Source organism: Mycteria americana, chromosome 3 (assembly GCF_035582795.1).
Source record: "Mycteria americana isolate JAX WOST 10 ecotype Jacksonville Zoo and Gardens chromosome 3, USCA_MyAme_1.0, whole genome shotgun sequence".
Classification (NCBI taxonomy): Eukaryota; Metazoa; Chordata; class Aves; order Ciconiiformes; family Ciconiidae; genus Mycteria; species Mycteria americana.
This window is the reverse complement of record NC_134367.1, coordinates 63,097,339-63,110,713: the sequence shown is the minus strand read 5'-3', so window position 1 is coordinate 63,110,713 and position 13,375 is coordinate 63,097,339. Positions and strand designations below refer to the sequence as shown.

The following is a 13,375-nucleotide window of genomic DNA, read 5'->3' as shown; positions in this document are numbered from 1 at the left end:
TCACAGAACAATTTATATATAAATCTTTTTGACTTTTGATTTACCTTTGCAAACGCTGTTGTAGTTTACACAGCAGTCTTTTTTCTGCAAGCAGTCATCAGAACAAGAACAGTAACTTCCAGGTATCCGTGTCTCACCACAACGGAAATTAGTGCACCTCCAAGATCGGGCTGAAAATTGGAAGAAAAAGATAATGATTCATTCACAGAACCTTATGTAAACTCCTTTGTGTGGAAATCCCCCAAACAGGCAAAGAAAAAAAAAAATTTTTGTTAAACTATAATTTACATGTCCTGCTTGAGCTGCTTTAGAAGTTTTATCTGATAGGAAAACTCAAGATTTTGTTTAACACATAAAGCCTATTTCTGTGGCCATTGAATGGTAACACAGAGTCATAGAATAATTTATTTTACAAAGGTGTCCCCAAAGTCACCCTCTTCAATGCCTTCCACCCTTCCAGGAAGATCTAAAAAAAATAATCAAACTTGTGTTTCTCCTACAGAATAGAAAGAGAAGGAAATGGATCTTTTTCCTGCTCTTGCACATGCTTCCCAGCAGATAGCAAAAAAAGAGATGTAAGGGCTGAAGCAGGCAGAAAAAGCGGTAAGGATGAAGAAACATCCGAGCAGCTGCCGGGAGAGCAGAGGGAGTAACCGGAGGAGTCCGGCCTCAACGCAGAGCCAGGCCGGTCCCCTGGAAGACGAGTGCATTCCTCCGGCCCCAGGCCCCCACCGAGCGCTGCATGAGGCTGGAGAGTGCACCTGACCAGGAAACACCCAGTCATTTTCGAAAGTGCAAAAGGTGCCAGCACAGCGGCATCATTTCAGGGCCCCGGTCAAAGATAACCTACGATTTCCACTCACACTCATCCACAGCTTCATCTGGGCCAGGAAATATGCACTGCAAATGCTTTGGTTATCCACAGGGGACAAAAATACAGGGATCTGACTGGAGAAAGACTGAGGAAGATTTTGTGTCCTGCCAGGTCACCAAATTATGGCCCTCTAGCCATCTGAGCGTGCAGCAGCAACTCGACACTGCCACGTCCCTCCCTCCCTGAGGGAATGTGACATAACTTCCATATATCTGCGTAAACAGGACAATTTGTCCTTTTCCTATTACTATCATGTGAAAAAACAAACCCAAAATAAAATGGAAACCAGTGAGCATTGCCTGTGAGGGAACATACTTGGCTCCACGCAGGTGTCCTCGTAGTCCCAGCAGCAGTCCCGACGCTCCTTGCAGCCGCTGTCGCACTGGCAGCCACGCACCTCTTTCCTGTGTGGCTCATTGCACTTGTGTCTGCAGCTGACTGTAAGGAGAAGGCAGCGAGTGTGAGTCCCCAGATAACCCTGTCCCAGATAGGTCAGCTAAATGGGTCACAGATGCAGGCTGTGGGGGAAATGTGCTGAATAATTTCTCAAATCCATTTCCTGAGTCATTTTCCAATGCGGTCACTAGCACAAAGGTCAGCAAGGCGAAACAAAAGCTGTAGGAAGACCTCTGGACGTTGAAGGTCCTGGTGGCTCTTTGGGCCGTGCTCGCCCAGAGCCTGTGGCAGGGCTGTTTCTGCAGCAGGTCTCCCCAGGACCAGTGGCACAGGAGGCATTTCCTGGGTGTCCCACCCTCCCAGCATGAGGAGGGGGAAACTGGTGTCTCCCCTGCTCATTTCTGGGTCCAGGATGCAAGAGAAGAGCGACTCCCACTTTGAATGTTCCTTAATGTACCTGCCAGGGAGCTGTGTGGGACAGGGGCTCCCTCAGGGCCGGGCACCCAGAGCCATGGGGGCTCCCCGGGGGGCAGCCGGGCAGGGCCTGGCAGCCAGGGCCTGTCCCATCGCCCCAGCCAGGAGCGGGGCAGCTGGGGGAGCACCAGGGCAGCCCCACCCCAGGCACTGGGCACCTCCCTGGGGACAGCGATAGGCCAAGGCCAGGCTGTTGGCTTGTGGGTGGGCTTGCCTCAGTGGGACCCATGGTCACACAGAGCAGGGCTGTGGGGAACTGGTAACCAGCCCTGCTGCAGCATCACTGGAAGGCTGAAATGGGGTCCTGGGCCATGGGCAGGGTGGGGGCAGCCCTGGGGGGCTGGGCAGGGCCGGTAAGGGTTATTAGTGCACTCGGGACTCTGACCATACCTCTCCCACTTCATCGTTACAATGTCCCTTAAAATTCTGCAGGTTTGGTTGTTTTGATCAAAAGAAAGAAAAGGGTCCAAATGAAGGGCCTCGTGTTGGAAATGGAGACATGCAGTTCCTCACCACAGCTCTGACACCTTTGTGCAGGGAGAAGGGAGAGCTCTGGTTCTCCCAAGGACACCCGAGGACAACCCCAAATCTCCAAACATCACCCGCAACTCCACATTAGCCAGGACAAGCCTTGTGTCCGCATTCTCTGTACTGCAGAAATACTGTGTGAACCACTCTGAGCACCTATATTTCCAGCTTTCTTGTCCACTCACACCATTAGACAGGGATAGGTATAACTGCTCAGATTTGCTGGTGCAATTCTATTACAGTTGCCAAAAGGTTCATGCTTTTGCAGGGTGCACTACCTACAAAATTTGGGCTTTAATAGCCACTGTGTAGAAACCATGTAGAGCTAAAATGATTTTTTTCAAGCTAGCCAGCTTGTTTCACATGTAGAAAGTTCTCATGTTGTACCTTGAGTTTTAAGTGCTTACATCAACAACTATTGTTTAATGCAAGAAAGCTTTGCAAATAATTAGAATAATAAACAATATATGTAATGAGCATAAACGGATCTGTCAAAAGGAGAGACAGAAAGAAGTAATTGAGGGTGTTTTATGACTGGAGTCTGTTCAGTCAAGAAAGAGCTATGATTTCTCACAAATGTACATAAACATATGCAAACAGTTTTTCTGTGCTTTTTTGGTTGAAGTTTAGAGTATTTCATTTAATTTTTCCTCTATCCATTGGCTTTTGAACAACCCAAAGTTGTTCAGATGGTCTACCTGATTTAAAATGATATATAATATAGCACAGTGAGTCTAAGTCAGAAAAAATATAAACCTTTTCCTCTGTCTGTAATGGAACTCTTCATACCCCTCACAATTTGCAACCCATGCTTCTAATTTCTTTACAATATTTACGTAACTATGCGAGGTCAGGGATTTAGTATTTCATTAACTTTTATTTGGAATCATCCCTACAATTACAGGAGCTATAAACAAATTTACCTTGAGTACACAAACAGAATCAATTGTACTATCACCAAATGCAAACTCTGTGGTAATTTTTAACCATACAGAATGACAGGTTCTCCTGACTCCGTTCCAGGCCCCTTCTCCCGAGACCACAAGCCCTCAGGACCCATCTTGACCACAACTCCCTTTGCTCCTGAACAGCAGCACTCTTTCCCACTGCCCTCATAGCAAATGCAACTGCACAAAGGGCGTGCTGCTCAGGGCTGAGGCTTCCCCTCCCACTCCGCAGTGTAATACTGTGTGTTGCTAATTCATCCTTCCCAGGTAGCTCTGGTTAGGAAAGTAGCAAATAAAGTTAGTCAGTCCCTATTTAGGGTTGCTCTGTAACATCTGCAGTCAGAGACACCAAAATGCTAACATGCCATCTTTCACTGACTGCAACTATGACCAAGTTCCTCAGGTAAATGTCAGTGAAGACTAAAGCTGTGGGTATCTACATATTTTACACAGAAAGTTGTACTACAACATATGCATCATCAAAAAGCAATTACAGTTCCATCTCATCCTATTTGCTAGGCCCATAGTATTGAAAGATCTCAGAAGGAGCGAAGACTTGATGAATAAGTAGGTAAACAACTTCAATATGTGTTGATTAGAAATGAGAACGAGACTGTGCTTCTTTGAAATCCTCCATTATGAGATTACTATTGTTTTGATTCTAAAGGAAGTGTTTTATTTAGTTCACTATGTGGTGTGTTTGTTCTCATCCAGTTTGACCTCCTGACATCGAAATGCTACTTTGATTTTCTAACTAAAAAATAACATTCCACCAAATCAAAGCATTATCCCCATTTTACCATAGCTTTACAGAAATTGATGTTTTCAGAGAAAATTTGTAATCAGTTTTAACATTAGCCACCTGAACTATAGCCAATGTACCCAAAACATGAGTCCTGAAGATGGTCCAATGATATCTCTTCTACAAAACATGTTGCTTAAATAATTGCAAGGTATTATATGTAATAAGATAACTCCTATCTCACATTTCCTAAAAGTAGCATTATAATAAAATTTCCAAACCTGTTGTGAACTAGGTTTAACATTTCTGGAAAGAGAAGCAAGGTGCTCAGTGGTTTAGGATGTGTTTTTCAAGCATAGATTGTGAGTGTACAGTTTTCATATGATCCAACTTGAAAAATGCAAGAACTTTATTTTCACAGGTGGTAAGTCTTCACAGAGCATTTACATTACACTATAAAAGAGCCTCTGCTGAAGGCCTTTACCAGATCTAGTTTCAGTGGTAATTATGCTGAAAGTATCATAAACATACCTTGCTCCTGGTCTCCATGGTTCAGTCCTAGTCCTAAACCTAGTCCCAGGGATACAAACACCAAAGCACACAGCAGAACCTGTCACACAGACACAGGAAAATTAAAGTTCACAATTGTGATAAACTGTTATGTTTATTAGAAATTAACTGTGTGATTATTATTTCTATGAAAGTATGATTTCTTATGAACTAATCATTTCTCTGAACTTGCTTATCAAAAAATTGGAGACATTCTGAGCCTGAAGATAGGAGAGGCACAAGAATGATAATCTTGTGAACTGCTTACAAGCCAATGCCTTAATACTGCACTTTTAACCTGTGACCAGTCCCATGTTGTAATCAGGGAAGTCTTTGCTGGGCAAAAGCCAGTAGAAAGTAATCAATATATTTACCTGTTTCACAATTTATTAATCTGTGAAAAGAGAAGGAAATTGCTTTATTTAACTTCTGTATTTTCCTGAAATGCTCACAGGGATTTCTTAAGAGACTCAGCTGGACTGAGGCTGCAAATATCAAATTTTCATCCACATGCCAGTTTCTCTTAATAAGTCACCCCATTAGTGAGGTTAGAGGAAATTGGAAAGAGGCAAACAGCCCAAGGAAACCCCATATCGGAAAGCAGCATACGTTTGGGAGATTGAGGAAGAGCTAAGGAAGCTTCTATCAGCTTAACAGACACTCAAGATGAATGGCAATGTATGCTGGCTGAAAGGCACAGTGAAAAGTGACAACCCTCTCAGAGTATTTCATAGTGTGTGCACTTTCCTCTTCACTAAGGCAACGATGGGAAAGAAAATGCATATCACGGAAAATCACCATAAACCAGCCCAGTGTTCTTCCCATTTTTGCCTCAGAGCCTGCTTTTGTCTCCTGCCATTTCCAGGAACCACCAGGCACTAGCAAATACTAAGATTCGAAATAGAGTAGAAATAAGAGATGCTTGCTCTCATGCTCAGTATTACTATAATGGAGCCTCTTAACTGAGATTACAGCAATTATAAGGAGCTCAGAAAAAGTGTATATGTGGGTGTATATGTATAACCAAGTGCACGTACGCCGTTACTTTTCACCCATCCCTGCTCACAAAAACACCCTACGCTCCTTGTTACTGCCCATCCTGCCTTGCAGGTGCTGGGCAGAACTCTGGCAGCAGGGAGGGCTGCGCAGTTCTCAGGCGTGGGTGTACACGTTGGCCATGGCGCAGCTCCATGCTGGGATAGCCTAAGCGCACATTATTCCTTCCCATAGACCAGGAAGATCTGGGCGTGCAAGCCAGGAAGTCAGGAGTGTGGCACACTCCAACTAAGCCCTCTAACAGGGACAACCAGGAAACCTAACTGTGGGTCTGGCACGGCACATACCTCTTCCTCTGGACAGATACAGTCAGAGGGGCTCCTTCCAGACCCCACTCTTCCTCCTCCTGCTGCTATGCTCCCTGTGACCGTGCTCAAGAATTTCCTGTTTCTCCCTTGCTGCCTACCCTCTCCAGCCTCATGTCACTGACTTTTTCCCAAGCAACACCAAACACCAGCAACGCCAAAGTTACTTCCTTCACACTTTCTCTCTCCCACCTTTACTTCCTTCCTGCTGCTCACTCCCTGGTTTTTGTACAGGAGAAATACCCCGAAAGTAGGAATGGAAATAGAATTGGTGAGAGAACTGCCTAAGAGAGACAGATGGGATAAGCGTGTTTGGCAAGATTGCCCAAAGTGGCAGAAATGCTGAAGTCTCTTAAAGAGAGAGCCCAGGCGTGAAGGCAGCAGTTTAATCCTACATCCAGTCAGCAAGGACTGAGAATCAGGGGGTGCATTTGGGCTAAACAGGGGCCACTCTTCCTGGGTAGGGAGGATAACACTGCCAGCATAACCTAACAGGTCTCGTTTCCCTGAGTACAGGTCAGCCCAATCACCAGGGCATGCACTCTTCACCTTAAAGTTCACTATGGTTTTACTCTCCATTTTCATTAAAACTCACATTTGTAACTGAAATAAATAGATGATACTAAATTGAAAGTACAGCTATTACAGCAACGAACATTCCCACTGCTGCAAGCAATGAGAGAGCTGAAGTAAAAACCCAAAACTCATAGCAGGTATACAGATGAGATGCTGCATTTATTATAGCATTTACACAAAGACCCTTGATTTTGGGACATTCATCCTTAAGGTGAAATAACATTGATAGCATTATTCAAATCCTCAGACTTTCCACAGCTAATTTCTATGTCTAAATTCAGGACTATGACTACTTATTCATAAAAAAGTTGTTCCTAATGCATATACTCTGTTCTCTGGAGGACTTATTAGACAGTGTGACTGTGGGTACATAATTCGCTGCCTAAACTTTCAGGAAAAAGTTGCCAAAGAAGTGCTTCATGCATATAGTTTATCAAAAACGTAGATAAATGGTACAGAATATTAACAGTTTACACCTCCAATATTTAGATTTTGTTTTTTCATATAGGCAGGCATTTGAAAACTAGTGCATTTGGAAGAATGAATATGTTTTATGATACTTAAATTTCTCACTTTACTCTTCCAAGTACCTCTAGAAAGTATAATTTACTTTCCTTCATAGTTAGGCATTTTTCCCACATTCTTTCTCATGATTCATTTATTTTCACTGAAGACTTAAGGAAAAAATGTGTGTCATTTTATCTTCTCTTTTTTTTAATTTCCAATATTTCTCTCATATTTTATGCAATCCTTGCACAACGCAGCATTAAATAGGAAGTTGCACTATGTGGAATTGTTCTGACGACATAAAGCTGAAGAGTATCATAACTTGACTCTCTTTTTCATAGGGTTGTTTTCAAAATTAAGTTTTGAGTCTTTACAAAATCAGCACCTGTCATTTTCTCTAAATTCCAATTTACAGATGCAAGAGCTTGTGCAAACATATACACGTACATATATATATTTTTAATGTTTGTTTCTTTTGTGGTCACGAACAGAAGCTTAAAATTCTGTATTGGCTACAACAAAAGATTTAAAAAGCATAACAACCCCCCTACACATTATTATTTACAAGGCAGCTGCATGACTCTTAAAGCGCTGGAGGAGAGGGAAAAAGTTTACTCGATATTTGAGATGTGGAACTGACAATACTGTACAAAACGGTTCATTAGTCTTTTCCCATGCCTTGCTTCCTGAGAGTTTTTCACCAAGGTCTTGCCCACATGTTCTGTTTTGTTAATGACAAATCCAAAGATAAAAACGTAAGCAAAAAGGAACTGTGGCTGCTTTGGCCACAAACACATCCGTTTTAAACAAATGTATAAAATAAAGTATTGAAGCAATGTCTTTGCTGTGCAAAAGAATTGTCAGGTTATGGCAGTAAAACAAAAAGTGCAGTCAACTACCACAAAAAAACCAAGTTTGCTTGATAAGTACCAGAATAACTTTAGAAATCTGCCAGGGAAGTTAGTGCATTCATGCTGTAAAACTTTAAGCACCAATTACCAAGCTACCCTGAATGAGTATATTAATACAATGAAGCTTCTAAAAATTCTGCAAATTTGAGAATTGTTAAACCAGCAGCCCTGAAGAACAGCACCTACTTACAGCACAGATGGCTTTGTATTTCAGGAGGTTTTTTTTCTTCACATACTCTGTTGGCTTTAAAGACACCTCATCCAAATGTCCGCTTCGATGACTGATGATATCATCTTGAAGCTCCATTTTGCCAAGATCTACCTCTCGGCTGCACGTATGCTGCGTTCCTCAGCCTCCCCAGCTGGGTTAGCTGCAACTAAGACGCTACTCCCGCTTCAAGTGTGTATGTACTTTGTTCATAGTTTTTTTATGAGATCCTAGCTTTTGCATCAGTGATAGGCTTGCAGGAAGCCAAAGTAAGCAGGAAAATGACTCAGAAAGGTCAAAGGCTGAAAAGCATTATGTGTGTACAGAGGACCTGTATGCCACATTTCAAGATAAGGACAGCATTAGGCAAATTCTTAATGGAGATTAGGACTAACAACATTGCTAAGCAATAAAATGCAAAAATAACACAAGTACTCAACTATTTGGTTAAAAGCTTATCATCCAGAGTATTGTTATCTTCAAAGAAAGTGTTAAATATATTAAACAAAACCAATATGAAAGTAGAGAGTTACTTAACTCCTGCTGTGTGTCACACCTATGTTTTCAGGTCCCTTTCCTTATTTAGCACCAGAGGATTCCTCTCATTTAGTTTCAGTCCATCTTTGTCACATACTTCTTTCAGCTTGTTACATGTTTTTTCAGTAGTTATAGATGTACTCATTAAAAAAAAAAAAAGGCATACAGCCAAATCAAATTCAATAAAAAAATAAAAAGATTTTGTTTAAGTACAATTTGAAATCTATTTGTTTTTCAATTTGGTGGTTAATGGAAGGGTGGTTTGTTTGTTATGAAAATGTACCTTCATAGCCTACTACGGCTATGCAAGTGTAACTTTTCAAATGTTGATCTGATTCTGAAGTTGAGTACTGCATGAACTGTAATTTATAATAAATAAATTGATATTATTTATAATTGTAAAAACAAATCCAAAACATAGTACTATATGAGCTGGTATGAAGAAAATTAACTCCATCCTAGCCCAAACCAGTACAATCGCCACCCCTTATTCTATACCATTTGTGTCATGCTCAGGTCCCACATTATCCAATACATCCCGATTAATCACCCTCCTTCCCCCCTGCCCATCCTTTGATATATAGACAGATATCATTCTCTTAGTCTATCGGCCACCCCTGTAAAATGTCCATAAAATGTCCATTGAGTTCTCTTCTTCCATGACCTGGGTTCCATGTGTTATGGTGGTTGCTCAGGACAGGAGAGGCAGTGTGTTGTGTGGACTTATTGGCTGCCAAAACCTATTCAGGTTGGGTTATACTTGCAGGGCTTCTTGTGAGGCTTGTCCTCTGTTCAGGTGGTTTCTGCTATAGTACTTCCTAAAACACGCAACTCAAACAACGGCTTACAACAATCTAAATGTATATCCATTACAATCTCCACGCCTGGTCCCTTTGAACCAGGCTGTAAGGCTTAATATTACAAGGAACTCCTCCCCTTGCCCATGCTCCGGTATGGACTTATCCACGGGCGGCAGTCACTTCCCTTGGCTGGAATGCTGCCTGGCAGAAAAAAACCTGGGGGTGTTGGTCGATAGCTGCCTGAATATGAGCCGGCAGTGTGCCCTGGTGGCCAAGAAGGCCAACAGATCCTGGCTTGTATCAGGAATAGCGTGGCCAGCAGGAGTAGGGAAGTGATCGTGCCCCTGTACTCGGCACTGGTGAGGCCACACCTCAAATACTGTGTTCAGTTTTGGGTATAAGGAAAAATTTCTGCACCAAAAGGGTTGTCAAGCATTGGAACAGGCTGCCCAGGGAAGTGGTTGAGTCACCATCCCTGGAGGTATTTAAAAGATGTGTAGATGAGGTGCTTAGGGACACGCTTTAGCGGTGGACTAGGCATTATTAGGTTTATGGTGGGACTTGACGATCTTAAAGGTCTTTTCCAACCTAAATGATTCTGTGATTCTATGATTCAGGGGTGTACTGTGGGTGTATGATTCAGGGGTGTACGTGCTCCACTGTGGACCCATCCACAGCCACAGATGCTTTGGGGTATATCTGCTCCAGCATGGAGTTACTCACAGGTCACAGTCCCTTCAACTGGAGTTCAGACTGTAGTCACAGCATGCCTACTACACAGTATAGGAACAGCAGCAATACTCTGGCCATATGCCAGCCCAGGCACGTGGCCAGTGCTGTTACCGAAATGTTCCCAGGCACAGGAAATTAAGATGATAAGCAGTACAGCAAATAGCAGCCACTAGCAATCACTAGACGCTAATATACAGCAAAGCAAGGAAATCCCCTGGCAAGCAAGGAGCCTGCCAATTAAAAGGTAAACAGCTCTTACAGCTATAAATCTGGTCTAGCACATTCCAGTCAAATCTGTCGTTATCTCGAATCCCTCTGGCCCCGCACTGGGTGCCAAAAAGCACTGTTGTGGGTTAACCCCGGTAGACAGCTCAGCCCCACTCAGCTGCTCACTCACTCCCCCGCAGTGCGGTGGGTGAGGGGGAGAATTGGAAGGCTAAAAGTGAGAAAACTTGTGAGCTGATGTTGTGGTTTAACCCCAGCCAGCAACTAAGCCCCACCCAGCCGCTCGCTCACTCCCCCCCGGTGGGATGGGGGAGAGAATCGGAAGAGTAAAAGTGAGAAAACTCATGTGTTGAGATAAAGACAGTTTAATAGGGAAAGCAAAAGCCGCGCACGCAAGCAAAGCAAAGCAAGGAATTCATTCACTCCTTCCCATGGGCAGGCAGGTGTTCAGCCATCTCCAGGAAAGCAGGGCTCCATCACGCGTAACGGTGACTTGGGAAGACAAACACCATCACTCTGAACGTCCCCCCCTTCCTTCTTGTTCCCCAGCTGTATATGCTGAGCATGACGCCCTATGGTATGGAATAGCCCTTTGGCCAGTGTGGGTCAGCTGTCCCAGTTGTGTCCCCTCCCAGCTTCTTGTGCACCTGGCAGAGCATTGGAAACTGAAAAGTCCTCGACTACTGTAAACGTTACTTAGCAACAACTAAAATATCAGTGTGCTATCAACATTATTCTCATACTAAAATCCAAAACACAGCACTATACCAGCTACTAGGAAGAAAATTAACTCTATCCCAGCCAAAACCAGCACAGCTGAGATAAAGACACTTCTACAGGTACAGCAAAGCTGCGCTCTCAAGCAAAGAAAATAAGTAATTCATCACTAGTTCCTATCAGCAGGCAGTTGTTCAACCATCTCCAGGAAAGCAGGGCTCCATCACATGTAACAGTTACTTGGGAAGACAAATGCCATCACTCTGACTGTCCCCCCTTCCTCCTTTTTTTCCCCAAGGTTTTATTGCTGAGCATGATGCCATATGGTATGGGATATCCCTTTGGTCAGTCGGGGTCAGCTGTCCCAGCTGTGTCCCCTCCCAACCTTGTGTGCACCCCCAGCCTACTGACAGAGAAGGCCTTGAGGCTGTGCAAGTACTGCTCAGCAATAGCTAAAACAGGGGTATGTTATCAACACTGTTTTCATCACAAATCCAAAACACAGCACCATACTAGCTACTATGAAGAAAATTAACTCCATCCCAGCCAAAACCAGTATATAAATTTATAGAAGTAGCAAATTTAACCTCTGAGAGTGTGAATCATCAGTGTAGGCACCCAGGGTGAATTTCTGCTCCTACTGATATCAAAGAAAATAATTTAGCAAATGGAACAAGATGTGATCTTATATATTTGATTTTGCTACTTTTACCTAATCATTGCTCTAGTCTCACAAACTTTACTGCCCACATGATGAATTTCTATGAAATTTCTCACTGATAAAATAAGAATATAGAACTTCATGAACATTGACCAAGAACCCAGACTTTTCTGTTTAAAGGTCAAGGTCCTCACACCAAGCCACTTTCAATCCTTTATGAGCAGTCCTGGCTAACTGGGGAGGTCCCAGATGACTGGAGGCTTGCCAATGTGACGCCCGTCTTCAAGAAGGGCCGGAAGGAGGACTCGGGGAACTACAGGCCTGTCAGCCTGACCTTGGTACCGGGGAAAATTATGGAGCTGATCACACTGAGTGCCATCATGTGGCACGTACAGGACAACCAGGTGATCAGGCCCAGCCAGCATGGGTTTATGAAAGGCAGGTCCTGCTTGACCAACCTGATCTCCTTCTATGACAAGGTGACCCGCTTAGTGGATGAGGGAAAGGCTGTGGATGTTGTCTACCTAGACGTTAGTAAAGCCTTTGACACCGTTTCCCACAGCATTCTCCTGGAGAAACTGGCTGCTCATGGCTTGAACGAGTGTAGTCTTTGCTGGGTAAAGAACTGGCTGGATGGCTGGGCCCAAAGAGTGGTGGTGAATGGAATTAAATCCAGCTGGCGGATGGTCACAAGTGGTGTTCTGCAGGGCTCAGTTTTGGGGCCAGTCCTGTTTAATATCTTTATCAATGATCTGGATGAGGGGATCGAGTGTACCCTCAGTAAGTTTGCAGATGACACCAAGTTGCGTGGGAGTGTTGATCTGCTTGAGGGTAGGCAGGCTCTGCAGAGGGACCTGGACAGGCTGGATCGATGGGCCGAGGTCAATTGTATGAGGTTTAACAAGGCCAAGTGCAAGGTCCTGCACTTGGGTCACAACAACCCCATGCAACGCTACAGGCTTGCGGAAGAGTGGCTGGAAAGCTGCCCAGCGGAAAAGGACCTGGGGATGTTGGTAGACAGCTGCCTGAATATGAGCCGGCAGTGCACCCAGGTGGCCAAGAAGGCCAAGAGCATCCTGGCTTGTATCAGGAATAGCGTGGCCAGCAGGACTAGGGAAGTGATCGTGCCCCTGTACTCGGCACTGGTGAGGCCGCACCTCGAATGCTGTGTTCAGTTTTGGGCCCCTCAGTACAAGAGAGACATTGAGGGGCTGGAGCGTGTCCAGAGAAGGGCAACGGAGCTGGTGAAGGGTCTGGAGCACAAGTCTGATGAGGAGCGGCTGAGGGACCTGGGGTTGTTTAGCCTGGAGAAAAGGAGGCTGAGGGGAGACCTTATCGCTCTCTACCACTACCTGAAAGGAGGCTGTAGAGAGGTGGGGGTCGGTCTCTTCTCCCAAGTAACAAGCGATAGGACAAGAGGAAATGGCCTCAAGCTGCGTCAGGAGAGGTTTAGATTGGATATTAGGAAAAATTTATTCACTGAAAGGGTTGTCAAGCATTGGAGCAGGCTGCCCAGGGAAGTGGTTGAGTCACCATCCCTGGAGGTGTTTAAAAGATGTGTAGATGTGGTGCTTAGGGACGTGATTTAGTGGTGGACTTGGCAGTGCCTAGGTTAACAGTTGGACTCGAT

The 13,375-nt window shown here is 44.2% G+C and overlaps 1 protein-coding gene across 1 annotated transcript in view; it reads right to left on the bottom strand.

Annotated features, from left to right (window-relative positions):
- ENPP3 (ectonucleotide pyrophosphatase/phosphodiesterase 3) overlaps positions 1-8,336 on the bottom strand; it is a 45,646-nt gene extending 37,310 nt beyond the window's left edge. The window contains exons 1-4 of the mRNA XM_075498756.1: positions 8,056-8,336; positions 4,493-4,571; positions 1,190-1,312; positions 45-170 (exon numbers count right to left, since the gene is read on the bottom strand). Of these exons, the coding sequence (XP_075354871.1) occupies positions 45-170; positions 1,190-1,312; positions 4,493-4,571; positions 8,056-8,172 (445 nt within the window). The 5' untranslated portion in view covers positions 8,173-8,336. The remainder of the gene's footprint in view (positions 1-44; positions 171-1,189; positions 1,313-4,492; positions 4,572-8,055) is intronic.
- Positions 8,337-13,375: the final 5,039 nt, after the last annotated feature.